The sequence below is a fragment of the Coregonus clupeaformis genome, chromosome 4 (genome assembly GCF_020615455.1).
Source record: "Coregonus clupeaformis isolate EN_2021a chromosome 4, ASM2061545v1, whole genome shotgun sequence".
Classification (NCBI taxonomy): domain Eukaryota; kingdom Metazoa; phylum Chordata; class Actinopteri; order Salmoniformes; family Salmonidae; genus Coregonus; species Coregonus clupeaformis.
In genome coordinates this window covers 16,596,779-16,610,773 of record NC_059195.1, presented here as the reverse complement: position 1 = coordinate 16,610,773, position 13,995 = coordinate 16,596,779, and the positions used below count along the sequence as shown (strand labels likewise).

At 41.7% G+C, this 13,995-nt stretch overlaps 1 protein-coding gene across 5 annotated transcripts in view; it reads left to right on the top strand.

Annotated features, from left to right (window-relative positions):
* Positions 1-10,390, top strand: part of LOC121552408 (histone acetyltransferase type B catalytic subunit) — a 34,382-nt gene extending 23,992 nt beyond the window's left edge. For all 5 annotated transcript variants that reach the window (XM_041865347.1, XM_041865338.1, XM_041865330.1 and 2 more), the window contains 7 exons: positions 181-360; positions 537-658; positions 1,220-1,324; positions 3,388-3,494; positions 4,266-4,417; positions 4,902-5,018; positions 9,836-10,390. In XM_041865347.1, the coding sequence (XP_041721281.1) occupies positions 181-360; positions 537-658; positions 1,220-1,324; positions 3,388-3,494; positions 4,266-4,417; positions 4,902-5,018; positions 9,836-10,003 (951 nt within the window). In that variant the 3' untranslated portion in view covers positions 10,004-10,390. The remainder of the gene's footprint in view (positions 1-180; positions 361-536; positions 659-1,219; positions 1,325-3,387; positions 3,495-4,265; positions 4,418-4,901; positions 5,019-9,835) is intronic.
* Positions 10,391-13,995: the final 3,605 nt, after the last annotated feature.

The following is a 13,995-nucleotide window of genomic DNA, read 5'->3' as shown; positions in this document are numbered from 1 at the left end:
ATTTCACTTTAATGTCTGCACCTGTTGTATTCGGCGCATGTGGCCAATAAAATTTGATTTGATTTGACTAAATACTTTTTTCCCCCACTGTATGTAAACTTCTGACTTCAACTGTAAATACAAGGCTACTTTCCCTCATACAAGATGCTGCCCGTAAACCCTGTTCTTTCCTCCCTGCAGCCTGATGATGTTGAAGGGAAGATCCGGGAGATCATCCCTGCTGGGTTCAGCTGCAACACGGACGACTTCATCTCATTGTTGGAGAAGGAGGCCAACTTCAAACCCTTCGGCACCCTGCTTCACACATACCACATTCACAATGTGGAGGCGGGAGAAAACCTTACCTACCAGATTCACAAGGTTCACTTTCTAGTCCTTGTTCCTACAGTATACAGTACTATATGTAATTATATACAGATAACTGTGCTTTCCATGTCACCTGTATGACTTGCAGATTATTTCAGTATGAGGGTGCTCTGCTTATTTTTCATTACTTAGACTGTCCTCAGACCTTCTCTGTGTGCTGTGTTCTCTAGGTGGACGTGTCGTGGCCGGGATTCAGAGACTACCATGAGCGCCTGCAGACCTTCCTCGTGTGGTTCATTGAGACGGCCAGCTTCATCGACGTGGACGACGATCGTTGGGACTTCTTTCTCGTGTGAGTGGTGCCCTCCTTAACCAACGTCACGCTCCACAAACCAATTCATTGACTCATTCAGAAACAATGGGCTCCTTTGAGGTGCTCGCGACCAATTACCAGGCCAGTTTGATTTTATTTTCCCTGGTTATTGGAGAATTGTTGATCTGGCAAGAGGCACCTTTGTGTTGAAAACCCTTTTCATAAAAAAAATTCAGGGCAAGAGCTGAATTGAACATGGTTGTCTTTTGAAACACTGAATGACATCTCAAACAGTTAAAAGAGCCTCTGCCAGTGTTTTCTTTATCCTGGCACCTATTTATAGTGACAATGGGTAAATGGACTGAAGTGATGTGGAGGGCCTCAATCCCCTTTCTACCCCTCTTCTCCTCTTCTAAGTTGCAGTCCTCCAATTAAGTGCTTAACGTATTCAGGTTGTAGCAGGTGTACGGATCGGGACGGGTCTGGCTGCTCCAGCATGCTGACACTGAAAAAGGGGCCCAGAGAATGGAGAGGAGAAAATGGACGAGGCATGGGAGTGTGCCTGTAATTGACCTGCTTGCCTTTGTGTTTTATCTGCAGATTTGAGAAGTACGATAAGGATGGGGAGACTCTCTTCGCAACTGTTGGCTACATGTCAGTTTATAATTACTATGTGTATCCAGACAAAACCCGACCACGTGTAAGGTAATTGCTAGGGGAGCACGTGCCTTCCCATTCTTTTGTACAAAAAAGGAGAGGAAAATTATATATTTCTGTTTCCCTAGTCTTACAAAAATCCCAAATTACTGGCTTATGTATCCAACCATCCAACCCCGCTCTGACTCATATGGGAGCCAAAATTATCAGTATCTTCAACAACAAAAAAGCTTTGCCTGTAAATAAGCATTTTGTTTGATGTCTTGATGGACATGACATAACAATTTGTTACGTTTCTTATAATCACGTGAAAAGAGCTCCCTCAATTTCAATTCATTAGTACAGTGCCTTCAGAAAGTATTCATACCCCTTGACTTATTCCACATTTTGTGTTACAGCCTGAATTCAAAATGGATTAAATGGATTTATTCTCATCTATCTACACACAATACCCCATAATGACAGTGAAAACATGTTTTTAGAAATTGTAGCAAATGTATTGAAAATGAAATACAGGATCTCATTTACATAATTATTCACACCCCTGAGTCAGTACTTTGTAGCACCTTTGGCAGCGATTACAGCTGTGAGTCTTTCTGGGTAAGTCTCTAAGAGCTTTCCACACCTGGATTGTGCAACATTTGCACATTATTCTTTTCAAAATTCTTTAACCTCTGTCAAATTGTTTGTTGATCATTGCTAGACAACCGTTTACAGGTCTTGCCATAGATTTTCAAATAGATTTAAGTCTAAACTGTAACTCGGCCACTCTGGAACATTCACTGTCTTCTTGGTAAGCAACACCAGTGTAGATTTGGCCTTGTGTTTTAGGTTATTGTCCTGCTGAAATGTGATTTAATTTCCCAGTGTCTGGTGGAAAGCAGACTGAACCAGGTTTTCCTCTAGGATTTTGCCTGTGCTTAGCTGCATTCCGTTCCTTTTTTATCCTGAAAAACTCTCCAAGCATACCCATAACATGAGGCAGCCACCACTCTGCTTGAAAATAACACATTACTCAGTAATGTGTTGTATTGGATTTGCCCCGAACATAACACTTTGTATTCAGGACAAAAAGTTAATTGCTTTGCCACATTCTTTGCGGTATTACTTTAGTGCCTTGTTGCAAACAGGATGAATGTTTTTGAATATGTTTTATTCTGTACAAGCTTCCTTCTTTTCAATCTGTCAGTTAGGTTAGTATTGTGGAGTAACTACAATGTTGTTGATCCTACCACAGCCATTAAACTCTTTAACTGTTTTAAAGTCACCATTGGCCTCATGGTGAAATCCCTGAGCTGTTTCCTTCCTCTCCGGCAACTGAGTTAGGAAGAACGCCTGTATCTTTGTAGTGACTGGGTGTATTGATACACCATCCAAAGTGTCATTAATAACTTCACCATGCTAAAAGGGATATTCAATGTCTGCTTTTTTTATTTTTACAAATAAGTGCCCTTCTTTGCGAGGCATTGGAAAACCTTCCTGGTCTTTGTGGTTGAATATGTGTTTGAAATTCACTGCTCGACTGAGGGACCTTTACAGATAATTGTATGTGTGGGGTACAGAGATGAAGTAGTCATTCAGAAATCTTGTTAAACACTATTATTGCACACAGAGTGAGTCCATGCAACTTATCATGTGACTTCTTAAGCACATGTTTACTCCTGAACTTATTTAGGCTTGCCATAACAAAGGGGTTGAATATTTATTGACTCAAGACAGTACCATTTTTCATTTTTAATTAATTTGTGAAAAATTCAAAAAACATAATTCCACTTTGACATTATGGGGTATTGTGTGTAGGCCAGTGACAAGAAAATCTCAATTTAATCTATTTTAAATTCAGGCTGTAACAGAACAAAATGTGGAAAAAGTCAAGGGGTGTGAATACTTTCTGAAGGCACTGTACATTATTCCATGATATCATAAATTATGAAAGTTTGCTTTTTCATTCTTTCTTTCTCAGATGATTATCTTAACATCGAGATCTGATCAGTCATATACAAGGTTGCCTTTTTTCTGTGAATGGCGACGGGTTTGATAGTTCTGGCAGAGGTCAGCAAGGCTGTTCTTTCATGTCTTTGTGTGTGTTGGCCTGGTGTCCTTCTGAACAGCCAAATGCTGATCCTGCCGCCGTTCCAAGGAGAGGGTCATGGAGCCCAGCTGCTGGAGGCAGTGCACAGGTTCTACTGCAATCTGCCTAAAGTACAGGACATTACAGGTGTGTGTGTATGTGTCAATGTAACCAACACAAAATGAGTTTATCTTATGATGTTTCAGTTTGGGAAGGAGGCTATAACTGTGCTAGAGTTTCACACATACAATTTCATACATGTATTTACGTGGTTAAATACAAAGCAGTTACACACAAATAATTGATTTACATAGGAAAATGTAATGAATTTATTTTTATTTAAGTTTATTTGCCAGGGACAATGTACAACAAAACGTAAGTCTCCGAGATGAGAAGTGATGCGTTGCACCAGATGTAGCTGACAGCTAATTTACATCTGCAGTCCCTGAATAACAGAGTAGCATCTCCGCTCTCCTGTCCAGAGGGGCACCCCCTTTTTTCCTGTCTATTTTCCCCTCTACTTTGAATGTGGTCTTTGAATGGACAGCTCCTGCTGGAAGTAGGTCTTCTTATTCCATGTGGCTTTAAATCCTCTCCATGTTGCTCTGTACTGAATTTTTCCAAAACCGCAGTGGGAGCTAGATAAAATGTAAATGCAAGCAGCTTTAGCAGAACTGTGCTTGACACATGCACCCACAATCATACTTTGACAATGGTGTAATTATTTGACTGTGTCAGGAATCCATGGGACCTGAATATATGCCTGTATTGAAAACTTTAGCCTTGGATGTGTTGGGGTGGTAGAGGTGAACAGTTTGAGAATACCTAACATTTGATGTAATTGTATGTAATATATATTTATTTTAAATGGAATCCCAAGCTTGTGTGTAATGTCTTGTTTTCTGATGTTCTTGTCAGCTGAAGACCCCTCAGAGAACTACGTGAAGCTGAGAGACTACGTTCTGGTCAAGCTCTGCCAAACACTGCCGTCATTCTCCACAGACAAGCTTCCGCTGGGCTTCAGTGATGACATGGCCACAGAGGCCAGGGAGAAGTTAAAGATAAACAAGGTCAACAGCAGCTTTAGCCATAAAGCCCAGAGGAGGATACATTTGATTACTGTACTTTCAAAGGATCTTAAGGCTTTTTTCTTTTCACAAAACCCTTATTGGACAAATTCAGTCATTAACCCATGGCTCTCCAGTCCTAGAGGGAAAATGTACCATTTCATCTAAAGGGGTGGGCACTCACTTATCTTACTGCACTTATTCTGCGTCATGTTTTCATTTTTGCCATGGAAAAAATATTGCGATACTGGTATCGTCCCAGCCCTAATGCCCATGGTGTCGCGAGACCAAATTGTTGTTTCTCACTCCGCCATGGCTCTTCCATGAGGCTTCAGTCACCTCAGCATTGTACAAGGAGGTCCTGACTAGCTCAACCAAACCTCAAGCGAACTAAGAAATTGGCTCAGTCTTTTCTAGATGATTGTGGAGACAGACTGTATGGTTTCTTAAAGGTACTAATGGCCCTGTCCTGTTTTTGCCCCTACAGAAACACGCAAGACGAGTGTATGAAATCCTGCGACTGAGGGTGACGGACATGAGCGATGAGACGAAAGCAAGAGATTACCGTCTGGAAGTCAAAAAGAGGCTATTTGCCCCCACCAAGGTATATTCAAAAGAAAGGACCGGAGCTTCTCCAGTGAAATGCATTCCTCCATCCTCCTGCAGTGTCCGCCTTGTGCTCTAGTTTCTAGTCAAATGGAATTAGCAGGTTTTGTCTACTGTGTAATGGCTGTGTATTTCCCTATGGACTTCATCAGTGGTGAATGGCTGTTAGTCGCACTATACAACCTGGGATTAATTCAGAGTTGATTTAATTTGATAATAAGGCGATTCCACACCAGCGGGAGCAGAAAATATTTATACTATCTGATTGTTCTGGTAAATCTCACATAGGAACTTAATTGGGAGGAAGGATGTTTGAAATGCTATTTACATTTGTATCACAAACCAATTTTTTGATGTTTTTGATGAAAGTGGCCATTTTAGGCCCTTTTTAGACCTATACATGCCTCCTGTATGACCTTATGACCTGTGAACGATACATGATACAGACAACATCTTGCTGTCATTATACTGCTTATAGTGTGCTCTAAGTTATGGAGTATGTCTAGATTCTGAAAGACACATTTTCACATTAATATATTCAGCATAAAAAATATGAATATCTCAACTACCCTTTTTTGATTTTGCTTATTTTTAGACATTGTTTGGAAAAGTATACTCTTCAAACACATCACATTTTCAGAGTGGGCTCTCTGGTACTTTTAATGATATGGTCCATTTTATATATAGAAATTGACATTATAGGTCCTTCAAACTCAACTCTGGAGCTTGAAGTCAGTTCCACTGCATTTTTTCATTATTCCCCTCTAATCAGGGACTGATTTAGACCTGGGACACCAGGTGTGTGCAATTAATTATCAGGTAGAAGAGAGAACCAGCAGGCTCTGGACGTCATAGGGTAAGAGTTGAATACCCCTGGTGTAGGTCATTAACCAATCACAGCCCTCCTTTAGGATTGCATATCAGCAAATCATCAGCACAGGGAGTTCCCTTTGAATCCATTTTCCCATTCACTGTGTTGGTAGTGCTCATAAAATGTATCATAACTTCAGAATTAGCAAAGCCCACTCTGGAAATTTGATGTACTTATATATTGTTCCAAACAATGTCTTAAAATTAACTAAATCTAAAAGGGTTGTTATGAGATATTAATATTTTGAATGTTGAATAAATGAATGTGAACATTTGTCTTTCAGAATCAGCACACTATAAGGAGTATAAAGAAACCAAGATGTTGTCTGTATCATGTACGGTTCATGGATCATAGAGTCATACAGGAGGCATGTATAGGTCTAAAATGGCCACTTTCATCATGATTTTCAAAGAAATGGTTTGTGATACAAATGTAAAAAGCATTTCAAACATCCTTCCTCCCAATGAAGTTCCTATGTGAGAATTGCCAGAACAATCTGAGATACCAAAAATATCCTCAACTGGCGTGGAATCGATGCATTAACTGATTATACCACACTTTTCCAAGTGTTTAAAGTGTTTGACAACTAATGACTACCCACAATGCATTAGCATGGTTTAGAAATGGCCAAGAATGAGGCCAAGAATATGACACGCACTTTATCCGCTTAGAGCTACAGTATCTCACAAGTGAGTACACCCCTCACATTTTTGTAAATATTTGAGTATATCTTTTCATGTGACAACACTGAAGGAATGACACTTTGCTACAATGTAAAGTAGTGAGTGTACAGCTTGTATAACAGTGCACATTTGCTGTCCCCTCAAAATAACACAACACACAGCCATTAATGTCTAAACCGCTGGCAATAAAAGTGAGTACACCCCTAAGTGAAAATGTCCAAATTGGGCGCAATTAGCCATTTTCCCTCCCCGGTGTCATGTGACTCGTTAGTGTTACAAGGTCTCAGGTGTGAATGGGGAGTAGGTGTGTTAAATTTGGTGTCATCGCTCTCACACTCCCTCATACTGGTCACTGGAAGTTCAACATGGCACCTCGTGGCAAAGAACTCTCTGAGGATCTGAAAAAAAGAATTGTTGCTCTACATCAAGATGGCCTGGGCTATAAGAAGATTGCCAAGACCCTGAAACTGAGCTGCAGCACAGTGGCCAAGACCATACAGCGGTTTAACAGGACAGGTTCCACTCAGAACAGGCCTCACCATGGTCGACCAAAGAAGTTGAGTGCACGTGCTCAGCGTCATATCCAGAGGTTGTCTTTGGGAAATAGACGTATGAGTGCTTCCAGCATTGCTGCAGAGGTTGAAGGGGTGGGGGGTCAGCCTGTCAGTGCTCAGACCATACGCCGCACAAATTGGTCTGCATGGCTGTCGTCCCAGAAGGAAGCCTCTTCTAAAGATGATGCACAAGAAATCCTGCAAACAGTTTGCTGAAGACAAGCAGACTAAGGACATGGATTACTGGAACCATGTCCTGTGGTCTGATGAGACCAAGATTAACGTATTTGGTTCAGATGGTGTCAAGCGTGTGTGGCGGCAACCGGTTGAGGGGTACAAAGACAAGTGTGTCTTGCCTACAGTCAAGCATGGTGGTGGGTGTGTCATGGTCTGGGGCTGCATGAGTGCTGCCGGCACTGGGGAGCTACAGTTTATTGAGGGAACCATGAATGCCAACATGTACTGTGACATACTGAAGCAGAGCATGATCCCCTCCCTTCGGAGACTGGGCCACAGGGCAGTATTCCAACAAGATAACGACCCCAAACACACCTCCAAGACGACCACTGCCTTGCTAAAGAAGCTGAGGGTAAAGGTGATGGACTGGCCAAGCATGTCTCCAGACCTAAACCATATTGAGCATATGTGGGGCATCCTCAAACGGGAGGTGGAGGAGTGCAAGGTCTCTAACATCCACCAGCTCCGTGATGTTGTCATGGAGGAGTGGAAGAGGACTCCAGTGGCAACCTGTGAAGCTCTGGTGAACTCCATGCCCAAGAGGGTTAAGGCAGTGCTGGAAAATTATGGTGGCCACACAAAATATTGACACTTTGGGCCCAATTTGGACATTTTCACTTAGGGGTGTACTCACTTTTGTTGCTAGCGGTTTAGACATTAATGGCTGTGTGTAAGTTATTTTAAGGGGACAGCAAATGTACACTGTTATACAAGCTGTACACTCACTACTTTACATTGTAGCAAAGTGTAATTTCTTCACTGTTGTCACATGAAAAGATATACTCAAATATTTACAAAAATGTGAGGGGTGTACTCACCTTTGTGAGATACTGTACTTCTTGTTGTGTCTTGTAACTTATGTTGCATGACTTTGTCTAGAATAAGGAGACCGATTATTCCCCAGGTGCAGGAAAATGTCTGGAGTACCAAAGGCTTATTATTGGCGATACAATGGAGCACGGCAGGCCTCCACAGTATTGTTACCCCAGGATTCAATTCCATTCAGAGCAGTGTCATTATGCAGGATTTGCATGTCATTAGGAGGGGGGAGTAATTTAGGTAGAAGTAGGTTGCTAACAGCACATATTCAAGCAGTTAGAGAATCTGCTTGCCAAATAGCACAAGTTTTATATCAGCACTCTTACTGTGCTTTTTGAAATTTGATTATACAAACTGTTACTAATTTTGTATTTACAGGATAATATTGATTTACATATTATGTATGTTCCATGACATGTCATTTTTGAGTGTCTCATTGAAACCGAGCATATCAGCCATTACAGCAGGTTCTACAACTGGTGGCCCGCGTGCCGAATTTGGCCCGTGGGTGTTTATATTTGCCCCCCTCCCCGCATGTCTTTATTTTAATGTATTTTTTATTGTTGGACATAAAAGACTGTAAAAAAAACACCACTAAATCAGCTCCAAGTGATTTTATTTTTGGAAATCTGTTTCGAATTATTACCACGCATAATAGAGAGATGCGTGATCATATACAAATGTAAGCAAGGTTTGAAATTATGTTTTAGTCAACTGTTATATCTGTTTGGGCTTCTTGAGGTCAATTTGCAGTCTACAAATGATTTGTGATTATGTTCCGGCCTCACGACTGTCCGCTGAAGAAAGAAACTGCCCGCTGCTGAGTCTAGTTGATGATTTTACATTTTAGTCATTTAGCAGACGCTCTTATCCAGAGCGACTTACAGTAGTGAGTGCATACATTTTCATACAAATAAATAAATTAAAAAGTATACTCCTTCATGATCCCTGCATTAGAGGATTGCTGTCAGCAGTGTAACCACATGTCTTAAAAAAGGCCAATATCTGCGGAGGAAAAAGGTCTGTGGTGAAAAAGGAAGTAGGAATTCCTTGGGAGACTGGCTGTGGAGTGGAGAGATCTGGCGGCCAGATGCAGCAGGCTGATTTGTTTTTGGGGAGGTTTGGTTTGTAGTTAGCTGAATGGCAGTGTCCTCCTTTCTGTGAATGTGTGGATGATTTCACGTCTCTGCTCAACTTCTCTTCCCCGATTCCCAAGAGCGTGAGAGAAAGTGTGTGTACACAAACTTTTTTGCACTGGCCACAAAATACATGAGTGAGGACTCTTGGTCCATGTCCAGAAGCTTTCAGCACTCCTGCGGACTCAATTACAGAATCCTTTGCCTCCCCTCTGACTATTTGGTTTTAAGACATTAATGAGATGCAGTCAGGTCTGCAATCTGAGGACCTAGAGAAGGAACAATATTAACTTGGTCTTGTCAGTTAAACGTGCATTATGTAAGATTCCCTGCTGCTAATTGCAATCAAAACTTAACAGATGCATTCGCAAAATACCATACAGCATTTTCTGTTTTGCTCCAATAAAAAAACATGGCTAACACAAGCTAATAATGCAAAGTTTTGGGGAAACTAGCATGGGGATTTTACACAAACGCAGTGCGTTAACCAGTGTATGTCTTTATTGTGTGCTTAGAAGAACCAGCGGGAGCTGACCAAGATGATGAAGTGTCTGCGGCCAGAGGAGCTGGCGTCCCACATCAGTCAGATGGACACGGCGCTGCAGCAGGAGGAGCTGGAGAAAAGCTACCAGGAGGTGCTGGCCGAGTACAGGAGAGTCATCGAGAGGCTAGCACAGGCCTGATCCAGGGGGCCTAATGGCGGCCCTGCCTACCCCCTGTAGCACAACCCCCACCATGGCCCCATCTCCTTCTCCTCTTCCCACTGATGGTCCTAGATGTACAGTAGAGGTTGAGCTGCGCGGTGCAGCTGGCTGGCTGGGGAAGGCCCACTCTGTGTCCCATGTGTGTAATCACGCTGTGTGAGATTTAGTGATGGGTAATCATTTACAGGTGATAGGAACACCATCTGTACGGGCTGGCTGTGCAGAACATGCCTCCTTTTGATATAGAGAATAACAGATAGTGATTATTTTTTTCCCTCATATCTGTTATCTCTAGCTTTTTCCTGAAGATATGTTGGTTTTGAAGCACTTCATACTTAAATAAATGAAATGTTTTTTGTACATTGATCAATTGGGTTGACCTATTCATTGATGCTATCCTAAAGTGTAATTTCAGATTCACATGTTCTACTGTTATTGGGACAATGTATTATGTGCAATAATTATTGCACTGGGATGATTATTGTACCAGTAGCTACTATTGTACTTATTGGGACAATGTACAATAATTATTTTCTCAATGTTTTGGTAAACTACAGTATTAAACATAATGAATTCCTACTGTTAACTGCATCCTGACTTAACAGATCAATTATACTTTTAAGCACAGTGTGGAGTTCATCTGGGCGGAATATGCATTTATACAATATCAGTTACTCTATTTAGTCTAATCAATTTACAGATGTAATTTTGTTCAGGCACCCTCTTGTGGCTAATGCAACTTCTGATTCCCCTTTATGCTGAGTGTTGAGCTAATGAGCGTTATGGTTTTCAATTTAAAACCTCTTTGCCTCTGCATTGCCTACTTGTCCAGAGCACTGTGATGAATAGCCATCTCTAGACTCTTTCGCACATTGTCGCAAAATCAAGGTCTCCAGATTAATTCGTTTTTCATCCACTTCAGTTGTAACAAGTAAAACCTCTGAATACTTGACCAGCTCTGATTTAGATTGATTCAATCCACTCGTGTCCACCAGGGGTGTCATTTCACTATTGGAGACCAGACCATGTATTTTTCTGTAATGATGTGAATATATAGCTACAGTAGAAGCTGAACTGACGGGTGAGAGATGGGCTTAATTTTATTGTGAATAGTGGTTGCTGACATCTGATTTCTGACTTCGTGTTGGGACTGGTCGCTGTGCTGTTGGACAGTTTACAGGCCTCCATGATGTTGTCAGAGTGAGGGGCTGTGCTGTGGGACTGGGACCCCATGACTCCCTCCAGACCAGACCAGACCAGACCACACAGTGATGCTTACAGAAGCCCAATTACTCCCCTAGAACTCTGCCATGCAAATCAGGAGAGCCCAGTCCCCCAGTGAACCTGCCTGTAGTAGGTTATAGTGCTGGGGAAATTAGGAGAGAATGTGGCTCAGATTGATGCAAGGCTGTTGACATCTAGTCAGCAGGGAGCATACAAAGATATTTCAAAAGGATTGCTTGATAACATGTTACAATGACAAGTGTTGCTTTAGTGCACTCAAATGGACCTATTGGGGTTATTGTGATAGAAAAGAACCATGTTTAGCAAAAGACACATCCAGACTCCTCTTTAATGTTATTGGACATCTCTATTGTAATGTGTAATATAATTGGATATCTTTATTGGAAAATTATTGGACATCTCTATTGCAGGTTATTCTCCTTCTGCAATCAATCAACCATTCAGGTGCAGTGAATTGAAATATAAAGGGGACATAACAGGTTCTCCCAGGGCGGGACCCATCTAAAGTTATTACAGAGGAGCAAGCGGTGGCACCTTGGTTTGTTATGTTCCCACATAAGAGACATGTCATGTCATGTTATATCAGAGATCAGATGTGGGAGGTTGATTTATGTTTGCAATTTGATTTTCACTCTTCCCTTGCTCTTTCGCGTTTGCAGACAAAGGGAAAGCAGTGCGTGTGTATATACAGAACCAGTCAAAAGTTTGGACACACCTACTCATTCAAGGGTTTTTCTTTATTTTTTACTATTTTCTACATTGTAGAATAATAGTGAAGACATCAAAACTATGAAATAACACATGGAATCACGTAGTAACCAAAAAAGTGTTAAACAAATGAAAATAGATTTTAGATTCTTCAAAGTAGCCACCCTTTGCCTTGATGACAGCTTTGCACACTCTTGGCATTCTCTCAACCCTCTTCATGAGGAATGCTTTTCCAACAGTCTTGAAGGAGTTCCCACAAATGCTGAGCACTTGTTGGCTGCTTTTCCTTCACTCTGCGGTCCAACTCATCCCAAATCATCTCAATTGGGTTGAGGTTGGGTGATTGTGGAGGCAAGGTCATCTGAAGCAGCACTCCATCACCCTCCTTCTTGGTCAAATAGCCCTTACACAGCCTGGAGGTGTGTTTTGGGTCATTGTCCTGTTGAAAAACAAATGATAGGACCACTTAGCGCAAACCAGATGGGATGGCGTATCGCTGCAGAATGCTATGGTAGCCATGCTGGTTAAGTGTGCCTTGAATTCTAAATAAATCACTGACAGTGTCACCAGCAAAGCACCATCACACCACCTCCTCCATGCTTCACGGTGGGAACCACACATGCAGAGATCATCCATTCACCTACTCTGCATCTCACAAAGACACGGCGGTTGGAACCAAAAATCTCAAATTTGGACTCATCAGACCAAAGGACAGATTTCCACCAGTCTAATGTCCATTGCTTGTGTTTCTTGGCCCAAGCAAGTCTCTTCTTCTTATTGGTATACTGTAGTAGTGGTTTCTTTGCAGCAATTTGACCAAGAAGTCTGTTACTTGAACTCTGTGAAGCATTTATTTGGGCTGCAATTTCTGAGGTGCAGTTAACAAATGAACTTATCCTCTGCAGCAGAGGTAACTCTGGGTCTTCCTTTCCTGTGGTGGTCCTCATGAGAGCGAGTTTCATCATAGCGTTTGATGGTTTTTGCGACTGCACTTGAAGAAACTTTCGAAGTTCTTGACATTTTCCAGATTGACTGAACATTTCAAGAACTTTTAAAGTTTCTTCAAGTGCAGTCACAAAAACCATCAAGCGCTATGATGAAACTGCCTCATGAGGACCGCCACAGGAATGGAAGACCAAGAGTTACCTCTGCTGCAGAGGATAAGTTCATTAGAGTTAACTGCACCTCCGATTGCAGCCCAAATAAATGCTTCACAGAGTTCAAGTAACCGACACATCTCAACATCAACTGTTCAGAGGAGACTGTGTGAATCAGGCCTTCATGGTCGAATTGCTGCAAAGAAACCACTACTAAAGGACACCAATAATAGGAAGAGACCTGCTTGGGCAAAGAAACATTTTTGGTTCCAACCACCGTGTCTTTGTGAGACGTGGTGTGGGTGAACGGATGATCTCCGCATGTGTGGTTCCCACCATAAAGTATGGAGGAGGAGGTGTTATGGTGTGGGGTGCTTTGCTGGTGACACTGTAATTTATTTAGAATTCAAGGTACACTTAAACAGCATGGCTACCACAGCATTCTGCAGCGATACGCCATCCCATCTGGTTTGGGCTTAGTGGGACTATCATTTGTTTTTCAACAGGACAATGACCCAACACCTCCAGGCTGTGTAAGGGCTATTTACCAAGAAGGAGAGTGATGGAGTGCTGCATCAGATGACCTGGCCTCCACAATCCCCTGACCTCAACCCAATTGAGATGGTTTGGTATGAGTCGGACAGCAGAGTGAAGGAAAAGCAGCCAACAAGTGCTCAGCATATGTGGGAACTCTTTCCAGAGTGTTGGAAAAGCCTTCAGAAAGTATTCAGACCCCTTGACTTTTTCCACATTTTGTTAGGTTACCGACTTATTTTTTTTTTTTTACAATCTACACACAATTCAAAAACAGTATTTTTGAAATGTTTGCTAATTTATATATTTTTTTAATTGGAAATATCACATTTACATAAGTATTCAGACCCTTTACTCAGTACTTTGTTGAAGCACCTATGGCAGCAA